We start from the raw sequence: 23,604 nt of genomic DNA, 5'->3' as shown, positions 1-23,604 counted from the left end.
TTCTGCTCGTGCTGCTGGTTCGTAGCGAGTCTCAAAAACGAGTGAGCGATTTCTCTGACGCCGGCGCGGTTCGCGGCTGAACGGCGCACGCCGGTTGGCTGGCTGGCTGCTCGCCTCTCTCTCTCTGTCTCTCTCTCTCTCACCTTCGCGAGGCGCGGGTTGCTCCACTGACGTTTCTCTGCACTAACTAGATACGGAAACCGCGCACTTTCGCTTTTGTTTTTCTCACTTTTCTTATTTTCCTTGCCTCGTGATTCACACGGCCGTGGTCTGTCTCAGGCCACTCTGCGATGCCCGGAAATCGCATACCAGACCAGTCAAGAAAAAGAATAAAATAACGTACGAATATGTCGGCACTTTATGTAGGCGTTCGGGGCGAGGTTCGAGCTGTCCGTACAGAGCCCTAAAATCCCCTGAAAAGCCGACAAGACAGAGCAACGAATTTAACGCGTCCTCGGTGGACGGCACGCATGACGACTTAACTAATCGCCAGACGAGGAACAAGCTGCACTTTACGACTTCTCAATGATGTCGTCCTTTTTTCTTTCCTGTTGTCCTTTTCTCTTGTCGGATCAGACATATCTTCAACTGCAGTGCACAATTCCCCTGCGACCGACCCTTTTGCACGGCAAATGGCCGCGAACCAAGTGACTACAACACTGATTCCGAGCAAGCCGAGCTGGTCATGAATCGCAAAACAAGGCGCGCTCGTGCAGTGCTCGCCGCCAGCACGTAAAACTTGGCAGGTTTGCAGCGCCTTCCGACGCCTACGCGGGGGTGAAATTTGGCCGCGATAGCTCCGCTAGTTTCCGAGATACGCTCACCTAAATGCCATTTCAGCATTCTGATGGACGGAAGAGAGTGAGAGTGCAGCTCCTCTGCTCTCTCTCGCCCCTCTTCCGCCAGTTTGTGGCGCGGCACAGCTAGCTGATGACGCTGCTACATTTGCCGTTCACACTTTTCTTCCAAGTGGCCATCCACTCACGATTGGCGTTAAAAAAAAACAAGTGAAGAACCCGCGCCGACCGGTCGTTTTCTGTGCTGGACGATACGCTACGGTAAGCTCCACATCTCACCAACTGCGCCAGGTTTTATTTGTGAATACTGCAATCCCTTTTAGGGATTTCCGCGGGGTGGGGTTACACGTTAACGAGAACATAACAGGAAGCAAATGAAGAAAGCCACTACATAAAAGACGCAACAGTAATCACAAGTAGAATTGAAAGCTGGGCAAGTTGGTAACGATTCATAGTTGGTCGAGGTAAACAGCGCAAAAAGTTCGAGGACCAGAGAATTCAAAAGGCAGGGCCAAATTGCGTCAGTCAGCAGTCAATTGCCCTCCATGAGAATGAAATATCTTTTTTTACGTTATTGTAACCGCTCACGTTGTTAAGATAGTTGCCTCGTGCCACGCAGAAGTGTTTTCTTCTTTTTTTTTCCTTGCCTTGTGAAAGCGTGCGCAAAAAAAAAAAATGTATATGTTTGGTGTTTCTTCATTAAAGTTTTCAGTGGAAAGTCAGCGCTCGCGTTGTGTCCCTCCTTTACTCTGTCTTCGTTTTTTGCGCTGTTTACCTCGACCAAGTATGAGTAATCACAAGACAACTCAAACCAGAAACGACGCACTAAACATCCCGCGGTACAAGCCTAATCAACATCACAATATAAGGCGTTACGGAGATTGAAGATTGTTGAAAACCCACGACCAGTCGTGCATAGAATGCGGAAAGGATAAATATTTAAAGCAGTTGTTACGCGTCACACAGGCCGTTATTGTGAGCTCATGCCTTTCTCGCGTGGCGTATGCAGATAAAAACGCAACGATTTCTGTAAGGTCTACGTTGTCGTGTCCTTTCAGCAAGCAGCTGATATAAGAATTTCAGTATGTTTAAACGGGTCGTTTAAGTTAGTGCTGGTAGGTTAGTTCGTATTGTATGTTCTTTAATTGAGCTGCGTCCAAAGCTGCTTTCTTTGGAAATTTTCCTCGTTCGGTGAGAAAGCTTTCGGCCTTCAGTTTGCGTAATTTTTACCTTCATTCCTTGGCGAGGACAATCGGCAATGAAAGCTTCTGAAAATGCCACGAAAATATTATATTTACGCGATGCAGCCATGTTTCTTACACAAAAACCGGAAAAACGCACACACGTAGCGACCATACCGGAAAACAACACGTCAACAAACCCTCGCAACCGTCACGAGCCGCGACTTCTGGCCCGCACCATTTTAGAAGGTGCACTCCTACGCGCTGGCCAATGCACGGCTGTGCTACTAAGAGTGTGTGTGTACGCATTTATTTATTTATTTACAAATACTGCTATCTCGATAGAACGAGACATAGCAGGAGTGGGTACGTGAGTTAGTAAATAAAACTACAAGCATACAAAACATTGAATCATACAAAGCAGAAGAGGGGACACGAGTTACAATGCATGATACTCGACGTACAATAAGGCATCATTAAAGCATCACAAAATATGGTTCGGCAATTCTTCCACAAACTGTTCAGTTGGCCTTTCCCGCAAGAAGCCATCTAAGCTGTTCCAAATTTTGACAACGCTTGGAAAAAAAGAGTACTTAAAGGAATTTACAAATGGCTGAAAAGGAATAATATTATACCAGGCGTGGCACGCCTAGTGGAATGACTGAAATGTATCGGCGCTTGGATGCGACTGTGGCCGTGTGCAATCTGATCAAGCAGTGCGATACGCTCAAGCGTGCGTCGATGAGCCAAAGGTTCTAGCGACAAAGCGCATGCGTGAGCAGAAGGAGGAAGATCGCGGTCATATCTGCGAAAAATGAACCGCATTGCTTTCTTTTGTATGGCCTCAAGCTTATTAATGTCAACTGCAGTGTAAGGCGACCATACCACCGAGGCGTATTCTAGTAACGGCCTGACGAGGGATTTGTAAGCAGTTAATTTGCAGTCCCTGGTAGAGTGCTTGAGGGTTCGTTTCACGTATCCCAGTTTCCTAAGTGCCCTAGCACAAGTGGTTTCAATGTGCAGGTGCCACTTTAGATTTTCGGTGAAGGTAATTCCAAGATATTTAAATGTTTTCACGGAGTTAAGGTAGTGCCCATTGTAACTGTAGCGGAAAACTAGCGGCTGCTTTTTGTTAGTAAAAGTCATTTGAACAGTCTTTTGGTAATTAATACTCATTTGCCACGCGGTGCTCCATGCACAAAAAGATGAAAATACATTGTTGAGACCCTCTTGATCACGTATGTTAGTTACACAGGTACAAAGCACGCAGTCGTCAGCGTACAACCGCAGTGTCACCGCTGTCTCCCTAATGACCTGTGCTACATCATTAATGTAAATAATGAATAGCAAGGGCCCAAGAACCGAGCCCTGCGGTACACCGGAAGTAACCGCGGCCGACGGTGACTGTGCGTGATTGAAAGTGACAAATTGTGTCCTTAAACGTAACCAATCAGCTATCCAACCTAGTATTTTCTCGTTACTAATAATTTTGCTGAGCCTAAAAACAAGTTTTCTGTGACACACCATATCAAATGCTTTTTTGTAATCTATAAATATGGCATCAACTTGACCTCGATTATTCAGGGCTGAAGCGATGTCATGGGTGAATTCAATGAGTTGGGTAGTTGTGGAAAGGCCAGGGCGGAAACCATGTTGATTCTGCGATAGTATGTCATTTTCAGAGAGGTGCCGAAGAATATGCTTATGAATTATGTGCTCTAAGAGCTTGCAACAAGTACACGATAAGGAAATAGGTCTTTAGTTGGAAATTTGTTGCTTATTACCCGATTTAAAGACAGGAATTACATTGGCGATTTTCCAAATTGTCGGCACTGTACATGTGTCTAATGATTTACGAAAAATTATCGCTAAATAACGAGCGTTCCATTCCGCATAACGCTTCAAGAACATATTTGGTATTCCATCCGGTCCGGCACTTTTATTAGTGTCGATGCTCAAGAGGAGGTTATAAATGCCGGTACAACTAATTTCAAGTTCTGGAATCGGACATATTTCCGGGTTACCATCAATGTCAGGGGTAGTACCGCTATCATCTCCAAATACAGATTTGAAATAGTCATTAAATGCTTCCGATATTGTCGAGGAATCTGAACAGGACACTTCATTTATTACAAAAGATGACGGGCACGAAGTAGTGGGATTGATGGTTTGCCAAAACTTACGCGGATTGGTTTTCATAAAAGAGGTTAATGTGGTATTGAAATAAAACTTTCTAGCTTTAGTCATTTTTGCTTTCAGTTCTGACTTGAGCAAGTTAATTAGGTGTTCCCTTTCCGTGTTGTGTACATTGCGTCGTTTCCGCAGGCGCTTAACGCGACGTAACTAATGAGTTATTGGTTTTTGCTAATGAAATCGGAAAAGCGCCCTAACCCCTCAACCAGCACGAACCGCGCAATGAGCCGCTTGCGCAACTTAAGTATCCGCCAAGCGTCACGATTCCAGGCAGCAGCAAGAAGTGAACCATCCGTGTGACACCCAAAGAGAATATCCACTCCAGGAACCGTAATGCTCTATGCTGCTCTAAAGAAATTTTCGATAGTTTGGTGACGCGACTCCGCATGTGTATATACGCCGATTTAGCCTGCAGTCCCCATCCATCGATGATGCACAACGCATACAAACATTCCCCGCGCCCACGCGATGCAGTTATTGCTCACTCAAAGAAGCCACAACAGAAAGGGCTTACGAGGGCAAGGCGGTTAAAATTCGTCCCTCACTTTTCCACACCGTCATTTTCGGCTAACAGTCGAGCACGAATGCGGCTACCAATGATCTCCAAGGTATTCTCTTCTCGAGTTTTGCAAAGCAAGTAGCAAGAATACGAGAGAAGCAGGTTTCCCAGCTGCCATATACTCGTTCCTGTCCGAGATAAGTTGATTAGAGCTTTAAAAGGGCGTGTCGCACGCAAGACCATGCAGTGCTGATGCCTTTAACTCCAGTATTACCTGCATTAGAAGTAACTTAGTACGGAAACTTCTTTTCCATTCCATCTTTCGTGGTGAAATTCGCAGTAACAAAAGTTTGTACATGATGAGCCCACGCTACGTGTCACATAGAAATGATCACTCGAAAAACAATCCGTGAGATCAGCTGTCGTACCGGTGTCTTCGCTCATTCTTTTTTTTTTTTTTTCCTTTCACTATTCGTCAATGGAACGAGTTGGATGCGTGTGTTGTCGATCTTCCCGCTGACGGCTTTTCATTCGCCACTACAAGATGTGCGCTATTCGTGAATGCGCACGCACTGCTGGTCGAACGCGTTCCACTTTTTTCGAGTGTGCAGCGCTTTGATTTTATTTATTTCTTTTCACCCGCGTACAATAATGCCCACTTGGGCGATGCTGGTTGCACCAATAAATGAATAAATAAATAAATAAATAAATAAATAAATAAATAAAAAGCAAAACAACTTCGCAGTCATGCCTTGTGCGCGCATACACTTGCACATGCTTTAAGGAAATGTTCCTTCCCACTGCGCAGTCGATAGTGCTCTCATGCAGGGCTCCCAGCAACGTGGCAAAAATCGGCGCTCTCCTTAAAAAATACGCAGAGAAGAAAGATAGCGCTGGTGTTACAAAAGTATGCTGTCATCCATAGAAACAAATATGGGTTGTTCGTGGCATCCCACTATCTTGCGGTCCTTGCCGAAAATTCGTTCTCGGCAAAACAAAACCGTATAACTCACCTGCACTGCAGCGTGATCTTGCTTTGTGCAACACCCTTCCAGATGGTATCGCTGCATTAACCAAACGAGATCATTTTCTGTGAAAAACTGCGGTCACTCTATCAGTAATCACTGTACAACGTTGCGTCACTTATAGCTTCCAGCATTTCTAACGTCTTCAGGCTTTCCCATTGTGCTATCATTTTAAGGACACAGGGTAAGGGGAAAAAAAAAAAGGAGCACTTCTTTTTTACTTCTTTGCAATTTCGCAATTGAATCCCTTTCGCCATATGTTCCATATTCGCGTTTTTCTTGGCACTTCCTGCACAAAACCCAGCATGCTTGTCTGGAGTCAGCTGTGTACAAGCACTTGTCGGTTACACCCTGTATCTGCCACGCCTGTCGGTAATTTGAGATTCCGCGAGTACATAACGTCTTCAGCGAGAGTACATTTAGCGGCCATCAATAGCGTTCTCTTGTATATGCGAATAAATGCCGCCGACGTACTGAGGCGCGCGACGCTGAACCTGAAAGCTCTTCGTCGTCCAACATCTCAGCCTTTTCAACGCCCTTCCAAGGGGAAACGCGTGCGGGTTCACAACGGGTACGCTCTAATCGACGTGACTATTATTTCTCGTGCAACTACACATAAGCCCTCGCGCAAACTGTCCCGTGCAAGCGTTGAGCTAACCGCAATCCAGTCGCAGAGCCTTCGCTCTCTTTGTTTGCGCTTCAGAGTCTTCACGATTGCGAACATTGGATGCTGTTCTTTCTTTTAGTGATGGCACTATCACGCGTGCACAACTTATCGAATAATTCCATTTGAAGCCTGAACAAAACACAGTCAATTTGGTGAAACAAGTTGACCGCATAGAGCTGCACGACAGCTCACAAGAGAACCAAGGCAAGCACGACGACAGGCTCAAAAGTGAACAAATTACTTTCACAATGATTACCAAACTCGTAGCTACTGAATAAAACACTTGAACTGTGTTCGTGGCAGGAGTTGCGCGCTTTTCAACAGTTTTTTCCACTGTAAACTCGGTTATCTCAAAACCACGTCGCTTATTACTTGCGTACCATTACTTTCCCACGAATTGCAAGATAACTAGTTCAGTATTTTTCCTTGTATTCTACACAAGTGCATACTCTACCGCAATTTAAATGATGCACTTCATACCTTTCGTGTTCAGAAACGTTAGAGGATGCAAATTAGCCCAAACTTAAGTCCTACTAGTAAAAACACAACAAACAAACAAAAAAAAGACTTCACCCAAATTGTAATATTAGATAGATTTTCATGGATCAGGTACACTTAAACAACGGCAAATATGTAGGTACCCCTTTCATTCACTGAGAAAACGCTTCCTCAAACATGGAAAAAATTGCATCCGACGTATAGGGCTTACCCTGTGCCCTTAAATGCTTTTTTCATAACTTTTATTTTTGCCTGTATCTCGCTTGCTGTATATTCTGTACACACAGTACGTCATGTACTTATGTCAGCTGCGTTACCCTTCTTCCCCTTCATTATATTTGCCGCTGCACCCGCTCCCCTCCACTTACTCAACGCACATGCAAGGTAAAACGAATAAATAAATAAATTGGACAAACGGCCTGGTGCGTTAATACAAGGCTGCGTGAAGACGGTCTGCCTTTACAGAATGATTCCCCTTGTCATCTGGCATCTCACTGCGCCACGTGCGGCTGTACAGCCGGCTTCTCGAACACCTCTGCACTGTTTAACCACGACGACCAGTGCGCACGAGAAGTCTCAGAAGCTTTGGACATTAGCAGCTCTCGTGAATCTTGGGTTAGCCAACCCTCGGCGATGTCGCACGAAAGAAAAAACAAAAACAAACGGCAGTTTCCTTTTCTCGATGAGCGCATGAATTAATACTTTTCTCTCCTCCTGACGTTTCACCTCAGTTGACATGCCTCGTTTGACGCTGATAAGTTCGTCCTAACTTCCAAAAAAACTCCCAGTTGCGAGGAGCAGCAACGTGGGTGTTGCCTCTCTCTCTCGCCTTTTTTTTTTTTTTTTCTTTTTCCTCCGCGTTTCTTGGGCGCGGGTTTTCGGCAAAAATTCCCATCTACAGCTGACTGCAGAGCAGCATTTCGGTTCTGGTACAAACAAAAATGAACATCAAGCATGGAGCGCATTCGAGCAAACGTGTTCAGGGAAGCCGTTCACTCACTGCTCGCTTTCCGAAAAGCACTTTTTTTTTTTTTTTTTCCCAAACACAAAAAGGACGCGCTAACGAAAGCACACACACGGAAACTAGGCGCAAAGAGATAAACTTTCCAAAGTGCAAACACAACAAAATATTCATTTTCAAGCGGTTTGCTCTACTAGGCCGATTTCTCAATAACCTGGTTCATCACATCATTGCGATCCATCACAGAGTGCCGGCGTGCTCCGCTGTTCTACTGAAGTAGGTCTTTCATGTCTCCTTTCTTGCCTGTGAGTGTGTCGTTCCAGCGGGCTCGTACCTTTCATGATTTGAGGCACTGAACTTCGTTTCCATTCGTATGCCGTATCTTTACTGCGCCCGCGCCTTCTAGCCTCGGCGATACTTATACATGTAGGACTTCTGTAGCATGTCCGACCTTGCATTTCAGCCCAGGACGCGCGTCTTTTCCGCTGACGGTGCAGTTTCAGGGTACCAATCCTCTGCTACCCTCACTCTTGTCATTGACAGTGCTCACAATATTAGGGCCCCCACTTTTGTTTCCTGCATAAATCAGAGCTTCCTTTGAGCTCCCTTATAACAGTGCCGCCCCAAACTCCTACACTTCAATTTCTCACGTAGGTCGCATTCTTCGTGTTCACAAGCTTTGCCAGCTCGCCCGAATTCTATTTTAGACCTTCATTCAGTTACTTTCGCAAGTTTTGCCTGACGACCAGCGCGATTTCTTGCGTACCAAAATTTTTTTCACTTGCGCTGTCACAACTAACTTTCCGCAACACGCTCTGCTTTTGTCTGCGCACTTCCTCTTCACTTTCTGTTTTTCCCTCGCAGTGCCGTCAATCTAGGAGCAGCGATTTACAACAGAGTGGAGGGAACGGAGTTGCAAACTCTCGCAACAGAACCCAATGCCGACGCAAACAATTAGGGTGGCTCTGATAAGAGCCGTTGATGGGTGTTGCTGGCCCGAGGTACGCCTACTTAGAGCTGGTGTACTTGGTGACGGCCTTGGTGCCCTCGGACACCGCGTGCTTCGCCAACTCGCCGGGCAGCAGCAGGCGCACGGCAGTCTGGATCTCCCGGCTCGTGATGGTCGAGCGCTTGTTGTAGTGAGCAAGACGCGACGACTCCGCGGCGATACGCTCGAAGATATCGTTCACGAAGCTGTTCATGATGGACATGGCCTTGCTGGAGACTCCAGTGTCGGGGTGCACCTGCTTCAGCACCTTGTAGATGTAGATGGAGAAGCTCTCCTTCCTGCGGCGCTTCTTCTTCTTCTTATCCGTGGCGCGCACATTTTTCTGGGCCTTGCCGGCCTTCTTCACGGCTTTACCAGAGGGCTGCGGAGGCATCGCGACTACCGATATCCGCAACCGACAACTCACGGGAGCAGAATGCGACCCGAAAAAAAAACGCACACGAGTGGTTATGTAAGGGGAAATGAAGATAAAAGCGCCGACCCGTAACTGTCTAACATATCGTTGACACCTCAACAGGTCGTCACAGGGTTGGGGTAGGGGAATAAAAGGGAGAGATAGGAGAAAAAAAAAGAATTATCCGTGAGGTAGCCGTCGGTCGCGTGTCACCGCACGACACGCGCAGCACGCAGGAAGAGCCGCCAAGGAGGCCGCATTCGTCCCTTGCAGGAGAGTCCCAATCGGGCCGAGGTGGAAACTAACGCACACACACACATCTCGCGAGCGCGCGGAGCGCTCGCCGGAGCACGTAGCCCCGGCACAGAAAAAAAAACAAGGTCCGTTGATCTCACACAGGGTGGCGACCGACGAACCTCGTTGAGGGTATTCCCAGGGCGTTGTCCGCTGTCAGAGGCGCTCGAAGAGTGCGCAGGACGTGAAAAACACCATGAGCGCACTCATGGCCCTCCCCACAGCGGCCGCGTGCGCCCTAGGAAACAGCAACTCGTCAGCGCTGGTTGCAGGAAGCCCGAGGTCACGGTATGCACGGACGAGCACACGGCGGTCCTCCGCATATTGCGCGCACTGTAGGAGAATGTGATCCAGTGTCTCCGGTGTGGCGCAATGAGTACAGAGGGGATCGCCGGCGCCCGTCAGCTGATGAAGCCGCTCCGCCGTCCTCGCGGTGCCGATGCGAAGGTGGAGGAGGAAAGCGCGCTCCCCTCTCCCTAAGCCGGTTCTCGGCAAGCGGCGCGGTGGGTTGCCGGCGGCCACGCGGAGGTCTGGGTGGCGAGGGACGATTGAGAGGGCACTCCTCCTCCTGGCCACGTCGAAGGGGCTCACCGCGTTTGTGGCGGGCGTGTCCTCCGCGTGCGCTGCCTTGGCGAGCTCGTCGGCCGCCTCGTTGCCGTGGATCCCGATGTGTGCCGGTATCCACTGCAGGACGAGATTGCAGCCCTGGTCCTGCACCGCCTCGAGCCTGCGCCCGACGCGTATGGAAAGCGGTGAGCCCCGGGAATGCCTCGCCAGCAGTTGGAGCGCGGCCCGGGAGTCCGTGAGGATGGCGGCCGACGAAACTTGAAGCTGGAGGAGCGCGTCAGCAGCAAGATCGAGAGCAGCCAGCTCGGCGACCGTCGAAGCCGCCTCACACACGAGGCGGCACTGAATATGCTGCTCCAGTGAGGGCACAACACAAGCAGCGGCAGCCGATCCGTCACGCAACACAGAGCCGTCGGTGAACAGGAGAAGCCGGCCCGTTAGGCGCTCCTCCAGTGTGGCGGCAGTCTCCTGTTGAAGCGCGCACACTGGCGTGGCACGCTTGCTTCTGATCCCGGGTATGTGCGTGCGCATCGTCAGTGGGCGATGCCTGTGTGGTGGGACACTGTAGGCGTCTCCGTCCGGTGTGTCTGGGACCAGGGCACGGAATGTGGCGGCAATCTGGCCGATTCTCGAATGCTCGAGCGAGTGCAGGCGAGAGACGAGAAGCTGGCCGTGAGGCGTGCGTTGCATGCGCTCAACGTGGTTGAGGGCACGCACGTCGGCTCGCAGCGAAAGTGGCATGTCGCCCGCCTCGGCGAGCATCGGACCTGTTGGTGTGGTGCGGGGCAGGCCGTAGTATTGTCGGATGGCAGCTCGGTGTACCGCGTCCAGCTGCTCCCAGTTGTTGCGGTTGAGAGAAGCGAGAGGGAGGCCGTACAGGATGCGCGCCGAGGCCATGCCGTTAAATATGCGTAGCGCAAGGGCCGGCGAACATCCGTTGCCGCGCGCGAGGAGTGCACGGGCTGCACCGGTGACCCTCCTGGCGTTTTTGCACTTTTCCTTCACCTCGGGTGTCCACCTAAGCCTGTGGTCTATCACCACTCCAAGGTATTTCACACGGCGCGACCAGGGGATGGGGGTACCTCGGAGAGTGAATTCCTCCACCCTGTAATGCGCGATGGAGCTGCGGTGCACCATCAGGGCCTCAGTTTTCGCCGGGGTGAGCTGCATTCCTTTGCCGCTGATGAAGGCGTCGATCGCGTCAAGAACGCACTGTACACTGACGCGCACGTACGGTTCGCTGTCCGTGGGGCGCGCCGCGAAGACGGCAATGTCGTCCGCGTAGACAGCGACGCGCACATCACCTGGCAGGGTCCGCGGGATGTAGTCACCGACGTCGGCCAGTGCGAGGTTGAAGAGGAACGGGCTCAGCACACTGCCCTGCGGAACACCGACACAAACGGGACGGGGGTCACTGAGGGCCCCCCCCACGCGCACACGCATCGTTCTACCGCTGAGGAAGGCAGCGACGTACGCGAGGAGGTGACCACTCACTCCCAGAGTTCGGACCGCGTCCAGAATGGTGGGGTGTGGCAGGGAGTCGAAGGCCGACTTGATGTCCAAGAGGACGAGGTAGCCGGTCTCTCCGTTGTGCCGAGCCTGTTCCAGGGTGGATATGGCGTCAGCAAGGGCGTCGGCCGTGGCTCGGGCGCGGCGGAAGCCGCACTGCGAGGGATGAAAGACGTCCAGCGCTTCCGCAATCCACTCGAGCCTCCTGAGTGCCATGGCCTCGAAGAGCTTGCCCGCAGCAGATGTAAGGGACACCGGTCGGTATGACGCGGGTTCCGATGCGGGTTTGCCCTGCTTAAGCACAGGAACGACGATGGCTTCGCGCCACTCTTGCGGCACGATTCCCGTGCGCGAAACGTCGTTGTATGCGGCCAGTAGCACCGGAAGCTGCGAGTCGTCGAGGTTGCGGAGCATTTGGTACGTTATTCCATCCCCGCCGGGCGCAGAGCGTCGCTTGCGTGAGGCCAGTGCAAGCCGGAGCTCCCAGATGGTGAATTCCGCGTTGCAGAGCGCGTTCACTTCGTGGGAGACTCCGGTGCTTGGTAGGAAGCGGCGTGGCGTGAACCACTCTCGGCGATGGTGTTGCGGGAGCGGTGGAGGGCTGGTGGTGGCTGCAGGCACACTCAGGCACAGGGAGTCAGCTAGCAGCTCAGCCAGCTGTGCGTAAGTGATGCCCCGATGCACGGCGATGGACAGGAAGGGGAAGCGCGCAACCGAGGGGTCTAGGATGGCTCCGAATATCCTCCATGCCCTCGCCGGGCGTTTCGGGTCATCCAGCGTGACGCACAAGCTTCCCCACGCCTGGTCACGGCGCCGCTTCGCGTGCCGGTGACACACGGCATCAAGCCGATTGTACAGCGTCCAGTGCTCGCTGCGGTCGGTCTTGATGGCGCGTCGCTGTAGTTTGCGGCGAATCGCGCGGAGGTTCAGTAACTTCATGTCCGGGACTGGTGTCCCCACTGGCACAGCACATTTGCGCGAAGCCGCCACCACACAGCGCGAGACGTGAGTTAGAAAGGCAACCCCCGAGGGCGGGGAAGCGGCCGAAAGCTCACGGAACCGGCCCCACTCAGTCACCGTGTACGTGCGTGTGAGCGCTCGGCGCCGATCGAGGGGTTCGAGAAAGAGTGGGAAGTGGTCTGAGCCCCATGTGTCAGCACACCTCTTCCACTCGTACCTGACTCGATCGCTGACGATGGATAAGTCAATGGCACTGCGCTGCACACCGCGACGCACGAAGGTGGGACTGCCGGTGTTAATCACGAGTAGGCCGGTCTCTGCAATAGAGTCCAATAAGGCCAAGCCTCTGTGATCCGTGCGGCCACTTCCCCACGCTGTGTGGTGCGAGTTAAAGTCCCCGCAGATGACCAGGTCACCTCGTAGGAGCCGCACCAAACGCGTCACAAAAGATGTGTCCCATCTGTGCATCGGTTCCACGTAGACACTGGTCACTGTCGTGTCGCACTCACCAACGCGCACTCTCACCGCGACACCCTCAACCCCACTGCACAGGACACTGGTGATGTCAATGGCACAGTGGGCGAGACCGCGGCGCACGTAAATAGAAGCGCGAGGGCGAGCAGGCGGGTGTGTACTGTCACTGCACACAACTAGCCCGCAACCACGCACCTCACATCGCGCGCCGCAGTGGTACGCGGTGAAACCAGGAAGTCGGCACTCGTTGTCGCGCACACGAGCCTCCTGGAGTGCGATGACGTCAAACTCGTTGAGACGGAGGTGCTCAACGAGTTCACTGTGACGGCGGCGCAAAGATCTACAGTTCCATTGAAGGATGCGCGGCCGCCGTTCACAGTGTTTACTCGCCATGGTTGGTGAGTGCTTGCTGAGTGGCCAGCGCTGCGATGCAGAGCGGGCGGACCGGGCAGTCGAGCGGCAGGAAATCCAGAGCGGCTCGAACTGCTGCTGCGAGGACGGCGATGGCAGAGCCGTTCTCACGAGCAGGATGGGGGCCAGATGTGGTATCCTTGCCGCCGGTGGTGCGCTTGTTTGCACCGCGGGTACCTCCTGCTGCAGCAGCGTACGAGTGTCCCTCGCGTGTCGTAGACGTGGGGGCTGCATTGCCGCGGACGATGGCAAGGGCCTCGCGACGCGAGAGCGTCGCGGCCGACTCCGCGCGCACCTCCAAGAGGCGACGCTCCTCCTGCCAGCGAGGCAGCGAGGTTCGTTGGCCGGATGAGCGGCGCCGCAGAATACGCAGCGCGAGCGTTTCGCGTCGCACTCGGTACGCGGGTGCGCACCGCCGCAGCGGACACAACGCTCCTGTGACCTGCACGTGAGGGCCGTGTGTCCATAGCGACAGCACCTCTCGCACTGGACGGGGCGCGGACGACGGGCACGGACAGGTCGACGCTGCTTGAAGAGGTCGACGGCCTCTGGAGCTTTGCTGCCGGCGAACTGGAGGACGATGTTCCGTCCCGAGCGAGTGCACTGCGTTACAGGAAGCCGCGAGGTAATGTTCGCGCGGATCGTCTCGTCGGCGAGCTCAGGGTCGACATTGTGGATGACACCGACGCACGAGTTCGTCGACGCCCGCCTTGCGCGCACGGCAATCCCGCAAATGTCTGTCACCGCAAGGAGGGCACTGATGTCCGATCCCGCGGCAACGTCCACAGCCACGACGTTGCGATTGAAATTGACACGCACGCGGTGGGCCCCCTCAATAGAGGAAAGCTGTGCGGAGATGGATTCCTGTGTCGCAGCCGTGAATGTGTGTTTCCGAGCCGCTGGGCGAAACAATACAGTGTCCAGCTGATCATTGGACGCTGTCGTGGCTGTTTGTTTTGGACGAGGTGCGCGACTGTTTTGGGCAGCGGCAGATGTGGGCGCGCGCTGATTTCGTCGTCCTGGGATGGCGGGGACCAGGGGCTCGCATAGCTTAGCACCGCTGGGGGCTCCTGTAGGGGGTAGGGCAGGAAACTGCTCCGCTGCAGGTCCGGGCCCATCGCTGTTGCAGTTGACAGGGCTTGCCCCTTGTGTTTGTTCAGAAAGCGGCCCTAGCACGCAGCTGGGGCGACCGAGTGTGCGCGGCTTAACTTGCGGCGCTCGTCCTTGCGTTGGTGGCTTTCTGGATGGTGCCTCTGTGGGGCCTGCCACTACAACTGCGTCCGTAGTTAAAGCCCGCCCGGGGCCAGAGGCAGTGCCAGTTGAGGGCGCGGCGATGGGTGCCGAGACCGGGCATTTCGTAGCAGACGACGCGCCGGTGCTCGCAGCAGACGACGCGCCAACGCTCGCCTCAGATGGGGGGAGGAGGGGGCGTGGCTCCGTGGCGACCGAAGGTAAACAAACCTCCTCGCAGGCCGGCACAGTCTCTTCACTCTCGGGCGGGCGCGCGGCCAGAAGAATGTGGAGAGGGAGTGTATGGGGTGCGCTCCGGTAAGAGAGCGCAGGGCGCTTGTCCTCCTCTCTCGTGACGTCGTCGTGACGTGCTGCGCAGGACGCCTGCGCGGTGGTTAGGAGAGGGCGAGAGCGGCTCTCCGGTGGGGCAGAGTGTGCGCGTGCTGGTCGGTCGGTAGGACGCTCCCTAGCAGACGACACTTGCTGCGCGCGTTGGCTGCCGGGCCGGTTGCTGATGATTCCGGTTCCGGTTTCTTGTGCCTGGCGTCTCGGAGAGGGTGAGAGAGACGGGGAGGAGGGTGGTGTGGTATGCTCCCAGGATGACGACGACGTAGGCGAGGACGAGGAGGCGGTGCATGGCTCCTCGCACACTGGCCTTGTTGCCGCGGTTGCGTCGGTTCTCTCTCCCCCACTCGCGCTACTCTGGTGTTGTTGACGCTGTGAAATCTGGAGTACGGCCGGCCGAAGGACCGGGGCGCGATAAGGCGGCGGAGCGGAGATAGATGCGGCCTAATCGATTGAATTCCGAGAAGAGAATCCCGACCCGAAAAATCTTTTGTTTATTTAACGTTCGTTGGCACGCCCGTGCCCTTTTCATTTCGCTCTCACTCCCACGACCGCGCTTGCGAGCGTAGCCCTTCTTAGGGCTCCCAGGGGAGTAGGGCGTTATGTAGCTCTATCCTTCCTTCTCTTTTTTTTTCTCTTCTTTTTGTTTTTTTTTCATTTTGTCTCCCCGCTCTCAACCTCGAGATGGGCGACTCCACTGCTGTCGGCCCGCCTGGCTTCTCTCTCGCCGGCGGCCGCTCAAGGCAAATGGACACATTGCTAAAAGAAGCCAGCAGGATTATTGGAAGATCCGCTGCAGCCAAAACAAATCTCTCACCTTCTGGCGTCTCCTCTGCCCGGAGGGTGAGGAACACTCGTCGTCGTGCTTCGGCCGGCAAACCCAAACGTGGCCCTCGAGTTCAGGCACGCACAGAGGCTCGAGAGGAACCACCTATTAACACATCTCCCGGACCAGCGTCCTCTGACCCTGCTCCTTCTGCACCTGACCAAGTGGTGACACTCTACTTCCGCTCACCTCAGCGTGCAGAGAACTCTGAACTAACCGCATCACCTCCACGCGGAACTGATAGCGTCACAAGTGAGGGTGGCGAGACCAGCTCCGGGGACTACTCAGGCAGCGATGACGCTCCCTCCTCTACTCGAGGCTTGGAGGAATCTCCTGCTCACACCTCTGAGGGCTCCGAGACATCGGCCTCCTCGCACTTCACAGATGATGTCACAACCGACTCATCTGACACAGAAACCGAAGCTTCTGTACAAGTAGCCGAAGACCCCGCCAGCGCCACAGGCCCTACCGGCTCCACAGAGCCACAAACAGTGACCGAACACGCCATACGAAGCGCCCGAGCTCGCACAACCCACCCGGCGTCGTCTGCTACACGGGAGCGAGCTTCCTCGGCGCCGCCTTCAATCTCTCCGCGACCGGTTGTTGACACTGCGCACGCTCACAGCGCACCACGTCACAACGACGTCATCGGCGAGGAGCGAGCGCGCCCCCCTTCTCTCGCCGGTCCTCCTGGCGAGGAGGAACGCGCGGCCACCGCTGGATGCACAGCAGACGTTGCGCAAGAGGGGGCTTCCCCGCATTCCACGGCCGTTGTTCGCGCCCTCTCTCCTCCCTCTCCACATTCCTCTGACGTCGCTCCAAGCGCGCCCGAGACTCTCTCCCATCCTGTGACTGTTGCTTGTATCACTCCCTCCTCCGAGCAGCAGCGGTTGCCCTCTCCACTTTCCCGGCCGCAGGAGGATGCCGGCGCGTCGTCTGCTACGATGTCGTCTGCTACCGTTCGCGCTGCATTGAACTCTGACCCAGTGGCCGCCCTACCCTCGCGCGCTGCTCTTGGACCCTTGCGTCCCCCCGTGGTAGACGCTTTCACTGATGTTGACTACCAGCGGGCCGCCAATCGTCAGCAGTTTCCGGCTGTCTCGGCGCCACACGAATCTCAAACCGAAAGCTCCACAACAGGAGCTGTGTCAACAAACCAACGCAGCACTGCACCTTCTCGTAAAAAGAAAGGACGCCGGCAGCATCAGCTGGAATTCGTCAGGACCCAGCCGCAAGAGCTAACTGAGCCTCAAGGCAACACAGCCACTGTCCTCTACCGCCCAAAAGGCCGTAAGAACAACTACCTCGCCCTTACACGTGACGCGATAGCAGCACAACTTTCGCGCATCCCTGGAGCTGGCCGAGTTCGTGTTAATTTCAGGGGCAACGTGGTGGCTGTAGACAGCACCCCGGGCGCTGACACTGCTGCCCTCCTAGCAGTCCAGCGTATTGGCGAGGTGGACGTTCGCGCCAGAATGGCTACCAAAGGCTCCTGCACTGGTGTGCTCTACGGAGTTGACTCGACTCTGGACACCGAGACGGTTCTACATAATATAGACTCGGCTGCACCTGTCCTCTCCTGCAGTCGCAAGGGACGCGATGTCGTCGTGAAATTTGAGGGCACCACCCCACCCTCGGAGGTTGCCCTCTTCAAACACGCTCGTAAAGTCCGGGCGCGACGTCGCCGACCTCTCCAGTGCCGAAAGTGCGGTGGCTACGGACATTGCAACGCGACGTGCACCAGTTCGCCGCGCTGCCTTCGCTGTGGAGGGGATCATGCTCGATCGGACTGCGCGGCCACCGGTCCTAAGTGCTTACATTGCAATGGCCCTCACATCGCAACCGAGCCTCGCTGCCCTCGCTGGCAGCATGAAAGGAAGGTACTGGAGGCCATGGCCTCTGCTGACCCGCCCCTTTCTCGCCGTGAGGCAGAGAGACTAGTCAGAAATGACAAAAAAGACATGCCCGCTCGCGCCCCATCTGCCGCTGGTGCAGCTGCGGTCCAGCCAGGACGATCGTATGCTGCAGTGGTAGCGCCACCGGCCACCCGATCCCCAGCGCCCGACAACGAGGTGCAAAAGGATGCCGTCCTCGGGGCCCTTGCTGCTGCAGTTCAGGCCCTCATCGGCACCCTCCCGCAAGATGGACCTGTCTATCAGCTTTGCAACGCGGCCCTGGCCGCTCACGCCGCACTCGCACATCATGGCTAGCAACAAGGTGTATCGGCCGCGGATTCTTCAATGGAATGTCCGTTCCCTCCGCTGCCGACACGCTGAGCTGTCCAATCAACTCCTCCGGCGCGAGTATGATGTCCTCCTTCTGCAGGAAACATATGCTCGCGCCGGAACTCTCAATCTTCCTGGCTTCATCGGCTACCACAGTGGCACTCAGTGCGAACTTGAGGTGTGTCGCGCAGTTCGGTGCAGTGCGGCCTCCCATCCTCCCGGCAAGTCCCGCGCATCTATTTACGTGCGCGCCGACCTTCCGCACGCCACTGTGGACATCGAGGACATTATGAGTGACTCACTCGAGGCCGTCGCCTTGACCGTTCGCATGGGTGCCACGGACACCAGCGTCGCGAGTGTGTACGTCCGTGCTAATTCCTTCTCGGCAGGATGGGATACCAGTTTTGTTTGCCGCCTCGCCGGTCGACTTCATCACGACGCAGTCATCGGTGGGGACTTCAATTCACACCACACCGCATGGGGATGCGGCACAACCTGATCGCCGTGGCCGTGACCTCCTCGCGGCAATTCACAGCGCCGGTCTTCTCATCATAAACACGGGGAGCTGCACCCTCGCACGTCGGGGAGTTACAGACAGTGCCATCGACCTCACCCTCGTTGGTGGATCCTGCAACTACGAGTGGAAGCGTGCACCAGACTCACAGGGCTCTGACCACTATCCCATCGTGGTCAGCCCCCATCCAGCCAACGTCAGGTGCACTCGCACATACAGTGTAGTAAAGTGGCCGCGATTCAGGGAGCTCTGCGCTACGGTCCCAGCCTCGGCGGATTTTTTCGCCGCCCTTTCCGAGTGTCACAACGCTGCCACCATACGTTGCAACGTACCAGCGGGCACCCCCGTCCCCGACATCGGCCTTCTCAACCTCCGGGCTGTCCGACGTCGTGCCCAAATCGTCGCGGAACGCTCCCAGGCACCTGAGCACTGGCGAGTGTATAACCGCATTGACGCCGCCTGTCGCAGGCGCGCCCAACGCCGGCGCAATCAGAGCTGGGGCAGCCTCTGTTACTCACTCGACAACCCTCGAAACCACGCCAAGGCCTGGCGCATTTTCGCTGCGGTACTGCGTACCAAAACACCCCGCAGCCCTGCTCTTTGTATCGCTGTAGCGATGCGTATAACCACGCAGGAGCTGACCGAACTGCTGGCTGACAAGTTCGCCCCCCCTCCCTGCCCTCTCCCGCCGCAAGGACTACCCCCCTTGCCCACTCTCAACAGGGCAGCGCTCTTCTCTCCTGAGAGATTTTTTCCCACGCAAGGCATCATCTTGGAAATCCAAGCCCTTTGCACGGAAGAGTTCACTCTCAGCGAGCTCACGGCTGTGTTGAACAACCGAACCAAGCGGTCTGCCCCGGGATCGGATGGAATTACGTACCAAGTCCTGCGCAACATAGATCACTCTATGCTGCCCCGTCTTCTGGATGCCTACAACGAGGTGTGGCGCACGGGTCAGCTTCCCCCCAGCTGGAAAGAGGCGCTCGTGGTGCCCATCCTCAAGGCGCGGAAACCGGCCACGGAGCTCGCTTCCTACCGGCCGGTCTCCCTCACCTCGGCAGCTGGTAAAGCCATGGAGGCCATGGCGCTACGGCGCCTCCGCTGGGTCACCACTGCAACCAATGCCTTCCCGCCTCAACAGAGTGGTTTCCGCCCGCGACGATGCACTTTCGACTCTCTCGCTGAAGTCATCGCCACCTTACAGGAAGCCAAGTTCCGCGGTGATTACGGCATCCTCGTGCTGCTCGACGTCAGGAGCGCGTTCGACTGTCTGCCCCACTCGTCGATTATGGACGCACTTCGTGACCTCGGCGTGTGTGGGCGGATGCTCTCGTACCTCCGAGACTTCCTGAGTGGCCGCACATTGCGCGTTCGCGTGGGCTCTACCATCAGCGATCCCCGTCCAGTCAGTGCGGGCGTCCCACAGGGCAGCATACTCAGCCCTTTTCTTTTTAACTTAGTTCTGGCCAAGCTACCGGACTATATTCCTTGTGACACTCCATGTGAAGTGCGCGCGGCAATATACGCCGACGATATTGCCCTCTTTGCCTGCGGTCCCAGCTACCGCCGCCCAGGCCTCCTCAAGTCTCTCCAAGCGGCTATCGACGCTGTCGATGCCTTCCTCACTGGCATCGGACTTACTCTCGCCGCCTCCAAGACGGAGGCTCTCCTCGTCTGTCCCCTAGCGTGCACGCGCTCTACGACACCTCAGCTCTCTCTCCGGGGCCTTCCTATTGAGTGGCAGAGGAAGGTTCGCTACCTGGGAGTCACCATCGACAGCCGCCTCAACTGGCGGCCGGCCGTCAACGAACTGCGGAAAAGCAACCGCAAGGTGCTAGGCGCCGCACGCACTCTCCTCGCGCGAGGCCGCGGCTGCACCCCGGCCCTTGCAGCTTCGAGTTTACAACGCTGTGGCATCCTCCCGCGTCCTTTACACGGCATCGGTGGCCTCGCTCAGAGCCTGCCAGCTATCTGCTTTGGACGCCGATCATCGAGAAGCCTGTGAGGGATTACTACGGACTCCCCCACACTTCCCAAGTGGGCCCCACCCTCGCTGAGGCCGGGGAAACACCCATCTCCCTGCGAGCAACCAGGCTCGCACTCAACCATGTGCTACGACTCCAAAAGCACAACTCAGGGGCAAATCTTGGTCAGCCGACTGCAGGCTCTACCTCACTCATCGATGGGGCAACGGGTCAGTGAGCTCCTGTCGGTGGTTCCGGACGCGCCCTACGTCAGCCTACCGGCCATTCCGCCCTATCGGCACACCCCCCTGGTCATTAGCAAGACCCTCGGCAGCATCAAGGCGAAAGCGCGCACCCCGCTCGCAGCCATGCAACAGGAATGCGCCGCTCTCTTGCACGAACAGCTGACCGGGCGTCTGCTTGTGTATGTTGATGGCTCCGTGCTCCCCGACGGCTCCGCCGCTGCGGCGTGCGTCGCGCCATCTCTCGGGGCCGTTCGCAAGTGCCGCCTTCACCCTCCCGCCTCCTCCACGGTTGCCGAGCTTGCGGCAATCAATCTGGCGGCGGAGTTTCTCAGCGACCAGCCGGCCGTCCACTCTGCCGCGATCCTTTGCGACTCTCGCGCGGCTCTGGCCGCGGTTTCCCGCGAAGAAGACGGCAGTCCACTCGCCCAAAGGGTCGCCAGGAAACTGCGCGTCGTTCTCCAAGCAGGCTGTGAACTCTCCCTTCACTGGGTCCCGTCCCACGTCGGGATTCCCGGCAACGAAGATGCTGACCGTGCCGCAAAGGAAGCTCACGACCTCTGCAACGAGTTCACCGACTTTGTGAGTTCTGCAGACGTTGGCCGCCTCTTAGTCGCCAGATACGTTCGAGGCAAACATCCGGATCCTCGTGTTGCCTCTGGCAACGCCCCACGGCGTCTCCCACTCAAGGGACTCTCGCGACGTGATCTGCGTCTCCTACTCCGACTGAGGATCGGGTGCCACTATGCCGCCGAAAGGAAGCATAGACTCTCGGGCAAAGGCAGCCCATACTGCACAGACTGCGGTGAAACGGAAACGCTACAGCATCTACTGCTCCAATGCACTGCATTTGATGCCAACAGGAAGACCATGCTCGAGGTTTACGCCAGGCTTGGGCTTCCACGGTCCTCTGACAAGGACCTCCTTTTCCCCGAGTGTCGTGGCGACTCAGTCAAGCGGGCCCTCTCCGCCCTGCTGGACTTCATTGACAGCAGTGGACTCAGAGATCGTGTTTGATTCCCTTTTTTTTTTTAACTCTTTATTTATCATTATTATTATTATTTTTTTTTTGTGTTGCTCCCGTGGTACCCCTACTTAGAGCCCTCCCCCTTTTTTTTTTTTATTATTATTCTTATTTATCCACTCTCTATCTTTTTCTCTCCACTATCCTCTTTAAATCCCCCTTCCCATCCCCCTGTGAACTACTGCTGAGGTGTCCTCCTTACGAGAGACAGTTGCGGGGTTCACATTTTTTCTTCATTTCCTACATTAGAACCACTCCCCCCCCCTTTTTTTCGGGTCGCATTCTGCTCCCGTGAGTTGTCGGTTGCGGATATCGGTAGTCGCGATGCCTCCGCAGCCCTCTGGTAAAGCCGTGAAGAAGGCCGGCAAGGCCCAGAAAAATGTGCGCGCCACGGATAAGAAGAAGAAGAAGCGCCGCAGGAAGGAGAGCTTCTCCATCTACATCTACAAGGTGCTGAAGCAGGTGCACCCCGACACTGGAGTCTCCAGCAAGGCCATGTCCATCATGAACAGCTTCGTGAACGATATCTTCGAGCGTATCGCCGCGGAGTCGTCGCGTCTTGCTCACTACAACAAGCGCTCGACCATCACGAGCCGGGAGATCCAGACTGCCGTGCGCCTGCTGCTGCCCGGCGAGTTGGCGAAGCACGCGGTGTCCGAGGGCACCAAGGCCGTCACCAAGTACACCAGCTCTAAGTAGGCGTACCTCGGGCCAGCAACACCCATCAACGGCTCTTATCAGAGCCACCCTAATTGTTTGCGTCGGCATTGGGTTGTGTTGCGAGAGTTTGCAACTCCGTTCCCTCCACTCTGCTCCTAGATTGACGGCACTGCGAGGAAAAAACAGAAAGTGAAGAGGAAGTGCGCAGACAAAAGCAGAGCGTGTTGCGGAAAGTTAGTTGTGACAGCGCAAGTGAAAAAATTTTGGTACGCAAGAAATCGCGCTGGTCGTCAGGCAAACTTGCGAAAGTAACTGAATGAAGGTCTAAAATAGAGTTCGGGCGAGCTGGCAAAGCTTGTGAACACGAAGAATGCGACCTACGTGAGAAATTGAAGTGTAGGAGTTTGGGGCGGCACTGTTATAAGGGAGCTCAAAGGAAGCTCTGATTTATGCAGGAAACAAAAGTGGGGGCCCGAATATTGTGAGCACTGTCAATGACAAGAGTGAGGGTAGCAGAGGATTGGTACCCTGAAACTGCACCGTCAGCGGAAAAGACGCGCGTCCTGGGCTGAAATGCAAGGTCGGACATGCTACAGAAGTCCTACATGTATAAGTATCGCCGAGGCTAGAAGGCGCGGGCGCAGTAAAGATACGGCATACGAATGGAAACGAAGTTCAGTGCCTCAAATCATGAAAGGTACGAGCCCGCTGGAACGACACACTCACAGGCAAGAAAGGAGACATGAAAGACCTACTTCAGTAGAACAGCGGAGCACGCCGGCACTCTGTGATGGATTGCAATGATGTGATGAACCAGGTATTGAGTAATCGGCCTAGTAGAGCAAACCGCTTGAAAATGAATATTTGTTGTGTTTGCACTTTGGAAAGTTTATCTCTTTGCGCCTAGTTTCCGTGTGTGTGCTTTCGTTAGCGCGTCCTTTTTGTGTTTGGAAAAAAAAAAAAGTGCTTTTCGGAAAGCGAGCAGTGAAGTGAACGGCTTCCCTGAACACGTTTGCTCGAATGCGCTCCATGCTTGATGTTCATTTTTGTTTGTACCAGAACCGAAATGCTGCTCTGCAGTCAGCTGTAGATGGGAATTTTTGCCGAAAACCCGCGCCCAAGAAACGCGGAGGAA

General features: G+C 54.9%; 2 protein-coding genes across 2 annotated transcripts; one reads left to right on the top strand and one right to left on the bottom strand.

The window, feature by feature from the left end:
* Positions 1-8,818: 8,818 nt before the first annotated feature.
* On the bottom strand, positions 8,819-9,232 carry LOC119378218 (histone H2B). Its single transcript, XM_037647424.2, has one exon. The coding sequence runs from the start codon at positions 9,201-9,203 to the stop codon at positions 8,829-8,831; it is 375 nt and encodes a 124-aa protein (XP_037503352.1). The 5' UTR covers positions 9,204-9,232; the 3' UTR covers positions 8,819-8,828.
* Positions 9,233-22,104: 12,872 nt separating this feature from the next.
* On the top strand, positions 22,105-22,518 carry LOC119378216 (histone H2B). The gene has a single exon (XM_037647422.2). The coding sequence runs from the start codon at positions 22,134-22,136 to the stop codon at positions 22,506-22,508; it is 375 nt and encodes a 124-aa protein (XP_037503350.1). The 5' UTR covers positions 22,105-22,133; the 3' UTR covers positions 22,509-22,518.
* Positions 22,519-23,604: the final 1,086 nt, after the last annotated feature.

Source organism: Rhipicephalus sanguineus, unplaced genomic scaffold, assembly GCF_013339695.2.
Source record: "Rhipicephalus sanguineus isolate Rsan-2018 unplaced genomic scaffold, BIME_Rsan_1.4 Seq7381, whole genome shotgun sequence".
NCBI lineage: Eukaryota > Metazoa > Arthropoda > Arachnida > Ixodida > Ixodidae > Rhipicephalus > Rhipicephalus sanguineus.
The sequence above is the reverse complement of the archived record's forward strand: the minus strand, read 5'-3'. Positions and strand labels throughout refer to the sequence as shown.